The sequence below is a fragment of the Salmo salar genome, chromosome ssa06, assembly GCF_905237065.1.
Source record: "Salmo salar chromosome ssa06, Ssal_v3.1, whole genome shotgun sequence".
Taxonomy (NCBI): Eukaryota; Metazoa; Chordata; class Actinopteri; order Salmoniformes; family Salmonidae; genus Salmo; species Salmo salar.
The window spans coordinates 37813912-37819170 of record NC_059447.1 but is presented as its reverse complement, the minus strand read 5'-3'; the positions used below and the strand labels follow the sequence as shown (position 1 = coordinate 37819170).

Here is a 5259-nt window from a genome sequence, read left to right as displayed (position 1 = left end):
CCCCAATGCACAGTGCCAACTGTAAAGTTTGGTGTAGGATGAATAATGGTCTGGGGCTGTTTTTCATGGTTTGGGCTAGGCCACTTAGTTCCAGTGAAGGTAAGTATTAATGCTATAGCATACAATGATATTCTAGACAATTCTGTGCTTCCAACTTCCAACAGTTTGGGGAAGGCCCTTTTCTGTTTCAGAATGGCAATGCCCCTGTCCACAAAGCGAGGTTGATACAGAAATAGTTTGTTGAGATTGGTGTGGAAGAACTTGACTGGCCTGCACAGAGCCCTGACCTCAAACCCATCGAACATCTTTGGGATGAATTGGAACACCTACTGCAAGCCAGGCCTAATCTCCAAATATCAGTGCCTGACCTCACTAATGCTCTTGTTTGCTGAATGGAATCAAGTCCCGGCAGCAATGTTCCAACATCTAGTGGAAAGCATTCCCAGAAGAGTGGAGGCTGTTATATCAGCAAAGGGTGACCAACTCCATAGTAATGCCCATGATTTTGGAATGAGATGTTTGACGAGCAGGTGTTCACATACTTTTGGACATGTAGTGTCTGTATGTCTAAAACCATATAGGGACTGTGTAGAAACGATAATGGAGATACAGTACCTTCATACACTTTCTTGACTGTGTCCAACTCGTTAATAATCATCGAAATTAAAGATAGACAGTCGGGGAGTATATACAATTCAAAACATGATGGAGAGAGGACTATTTTCGGCCAATTTTAATGGCGAGGAAATAAAACCCATTTTAGTGCGTCCTCCGGACATCGTCGAAGACCGAATGCGTGAATGCGGTCCGCGGGGAAAAATTCGTTTGACACCCTGAGTTAGAAAGACAGAGTTTGTGAGCCTTTGTCCCAGACTCCCAGGACCAGAGAAAGAGTGACTGTGATGGAGTTTTCTACAATGATCATATTCATTTGAACGGAATCATAGTTTCCCTATCAGCTGGGTATAACTGCTGATTAAAAAACGGGTACAGCAAATTCGAGAACCTAACATCGACAATAACCAGTAGATGTCGCTAATACATCATGTAAAAGCCAGAATTACCCAATTTCATCCCAGAGCCAGTATGTTCGCAATTTCTACAACACACATTGTCATTAACTGTAACATGTATGTCTTCAATGTCTATAAAACGAGGAATTAATCAAAAGTCAATTCAAATATCGACCATGTGTAGGTAAAGTCACATCACTGTTGTAAAACATTTGACTCCAAAGGTGGCTGTTTTACAATTAACTAAGGATGTATTCATTATCTACAATTATTCAGGATACATTTTAAATATGATGTATCATTAACTGTCCAATAGCCTACAGAAGACCCTTAGTAACAAAACTGCACTTCAGTTTTTAAATCAAAACTCATCCTTCTTACAATTCATGAATGCACAACGTATTCATGACAGTCAGAAGCCACTTTGTTTCTGATTAATTAGGTAAAAAAATAGTACATAGAATATTCTGTGTAATTGCATTCTGTTTGTTTTCGCTGATTTAACACATTCTTCCTGTATATGTACACACAGCGAGCCGGAGAAACAAAGGCGAAACCTGAAAACCACGGAGCCAATCAGCGACCTGCTATTTGTTTAGCGCTATTAAAACTCAAGGCGGTATTTTCTGTTTTTCCCTCAGTATGTTCTGATCTGCCCCTCGCCGTTATGGGATTATTATCACACATCGACAGGATCTGAATGAATGTGGAAACATAAAGGCTACTTTTGCGAATGAAGTCTTGGCTTTACATGTTTAGATAGCAGTTCCTCTCCTAGCCATCTGAACAGACATCACAACGTGTAAGAGGTTTGGGTACCACATGAGAACGGTGGAGCTGATCATTCAAACTGTACTGCAGAGTACACCAAGACCAAGGTAAATGTACTGCTTTTGCTAATACTTCTTTATAAATGAATGGCCACTGTTCTTTTATTTTTATGAGATTATAATGCAGTTTTTCATATTGTAAATTTAAAGTCAGCTGAGTGAGATCACACCAATCTTTTGTGGGAATTTATTAACAGGGACACTTTACAATGCCAGTACTACCAAGTCAGGAGATTGCCACCAGATTCAAGGAGAAATCGATGAAGCTTCACCCAGAAGACCAAGACAGTGTGAATGGTTCAGTGCTCCTGGATGACAGTCTCACCAGCCTCCAATGGCTCCAGGACTTCACCATAGTCAGTGCGAGTCTAGAAAGCCTACCGGGCTCCACTTGCCAGCCGTACCACCTGCCTGAGCCCAGCCACCTGCACCCTCAGGGCTCCGACTCACCCTCCAGTCCACCTGCTGGGGACACTGCAGCCTCCGGCATGCCTCAGAGTGCAGGCAGCCCCATCACCTCCAGTGCCTCAGCCAACAGGACCAGTTACTACTCCCTTCACCCGACAGTGACCAACAACCACCACCAGATCACTGTGGCAGCCAAGTCCCTGGAGGAGGTAGACTTCAAGACCAACCACGAGGTGAAGCCTCCCTACTCCTACGCCACACTGATCTGCATGGCCATACAGGCCAGCAAGAAGAACAAGATCACACTGTCCGCTATCTATAACTGGATCACAGAGAACTTCTGCTACTACAGACGTGCTGAGACCAGCTGGCAGGTTAGTGACGCAGTCTGTCTTCTACATTATTGATCAAACCTGAGAGAGGTACACAACACGGGGGGAGAGAGAGATGTGTGGGAGATTGCATGCAACTAATCCCTCAGAGATACAGTATTTCTTTTGATGTTGTATGGAAAATAGGTTCTAGGCCTATCGTGGTTATATTTGTTCGTCATTGATGTAATCATGGGTTATTTCATGTTCGAATTTTTTGTTGGAAATAAGTAGAAGGTGCTCAACCAACGTGAGTAGAGGTGCAACGTAAAATGAGTAGACATCATTGGGCAAGAAAAGACACAACGCTCGCTCACCATTAAGAATGTGTAGTTTTATTAGACAAAGTTAAATAATTGAAGTTGTTTGATTTTCTTGGAATCTCTGTGATGGGGACTATATGATTCAGGAGTACACTGAACTTAAATGGTTATTACCTTGTCCCGACGATGCACATTTGACATGTTATAACCTATGATTTATATATACACATCATTAGTTAGAACATTATGACGATCCAGCAACAAATGACAGAGAATCTTTAATGAGACTGCTGTCAGTTAGCTCATCTTTTCATGAACTACATTCTATTCTCTCCTCAGAACTCTATCCGTCATAACCTGTCACTCAACAAGTGCTTCATGAAGGTTCCCAGGCAGAAGAATGAACCAGGAAAAGGGGGATTCTGGCAGATTGACCCTCAGTACGCAGACATGTTTGTCAATGGAGTCTTCAAGCGCAGGCGGATGCCAGACATCCATTTCAACACCCAGAGACACAACAAAACCCAAGGATCATCTCGTAACCGAAAAACCCAGGAGTACCACCAGCATTTCCCCCAGGCCCACTACACAGTGTCCCACAGAGGGGCAGGTGCTGGGAACAGACGCAAACTTGGTGGCACAAAGTGGGAGACAGTCCATAAGTCACCACTGTTGACACCGGATCTCATGGAACCAGAGGCACTGAAGGGTGAACTAGACTGGGCCATGGTGTTTGACGATGTTCTGAATGGGAGCAGCAATAACTTTGAGGATCTAGACATTAACCTAGCTCTGAACTCCCTGGACTGTAAGGTGGAGCTCTCCCAGCAGGATCAAGGCCGGGACTGGCACCTGGGGAAGTGGTGCAGCGGAGGGGCTGACCGGGATCACCAGCAGGCCTGCAGGTATATGGAGGTGACCACCATGGGCTGCTACAGCATGGAGGAGATCCAGCAGCACCTCAACCTGACTGGGCTGCAGCAGCCGCTCCCTTTGGCGGTCCACCCACAGCACTTTGAGGAGCTGACACTGTTTCCCTGATGAGCAGCAGAGGCACCCCTGGGAGGAGCTGAAAGAGGAGGTACAGGCAGTGCCTATCACCCTGGACCATAGTCTCAGCTTCTGTGAAGGCTTCTTCACTGAGATGCAGCCATGGGGGACAGCAGAGTCTTATGTGTGACACCCTCACCCAGCCCCAGCCCCAATACTGAACACGCACTCCAGCAGGAGGCCAGAGGACCTATAGACTACTGTTTTGCTACATTAGCATTATGGATTAATTCAGAGAAACATACGTTCATTTATTTTTTATCTGAGTCACATTTACTGTGTTTTTATGAGCATTTTCTATTTGCTTTTTGATTGTTTGCATCTATGAAACAAACATGCTGTTTTTATTGTAGTATTGAATGTCTGTTATAGAACAAAACAAATCTATCCTAATTAGCAACCACTTCGTTTTACATGAAGGGTTTAATTCCAAAAATCTATACGCTACCGGTCAAAAGTTTTAGAACACCTACTCATTCAAGGGTCTTTCTTTATTTTTTACTATTTTCTACATTTTAGAATAATAGTGAAGACATCAAAACTATGAAATAACACATATGGAATCATGTAGTAACCAAATAAGTGTTAAACAAATCAAAATATATTTTAGATTTTATATTCTTCAAATAGCCACCTTTTGCCTTGATGACAGATTTGCACACTCTTGGCATTCTCTCAACCAGCTTCATGAGGTAGTCACCTGGAATGCATTTCAATTAACAGGTGTGCCTTCGTAAAAGTTAATTTGTGGAATTTCTTTCCTTAATGCGTTTGAGCCAATCAGTTGTGTTGTGACAAAGTAGGGGTGGTATACAGAAGATAGCCCTATCTGGTAAAATACCAAGTCCATATTATGGCAAGAACACCTCAAATAAGCAAAGAGAAATGGCAGTCCATCATTAATTTAAGACATGAAGATCAGTCAATCTGGAAAATGTCAAGAACTTTGAAAGTTTCTTCAAGTGCAGTCGCAAAAACCATCAAGCGCTATGATGAAATTGGCTCGCATGAAGACCGCCACAGGAATGGAAAACCCAGAGTTTCCTCTGCTGCAGAGGATAAGTTCATTAGAGTTACCAGCCTCAGAAATTGCAGCCCAAATAAATGCTTCACAGAGTTGAAGTAACAGACATCTCAACATCGACTGTTCAGAGGAGACTGTGTGAATCAGGCCTTCATGGTCAAATTGCTGCAAAGAAACCACTACTAAAGGACACCAATAAGAAGAAGAGACTTGCTTGGGCCAAGAAACACGAGCAATGGACATTAGACGAGTGGCAATTTGATATTTTACACACACATGAAGGATAAGAAATAATTTCTG

General features: G+C 43.1%; 1 protein-coding gene across 1 annotated transcript; it reads left to right on the top strand.

Annotated features, from left to right (window-relative positions):
• Positions 1–542: 542 nt before the first annotated feature.
• Positions 543–4497, top strand: LOC106607399 (forkhead box protein J1-B). The gene is given in 4 exon segments (XM_014204322.2): positions 543–1891; positions 2041–2625; positions 3225–3917; positions 3919–4497. Coding segments are annotated over 3 exon segments (1413 nt in total). The 5' UTR covers positions 543–1891; positions 2041–2052; the 3' UTR covers positions 4066–4497.
• The last annotated feature ends 762 nt before the right edge of the window (positions 4498–5259 follow it).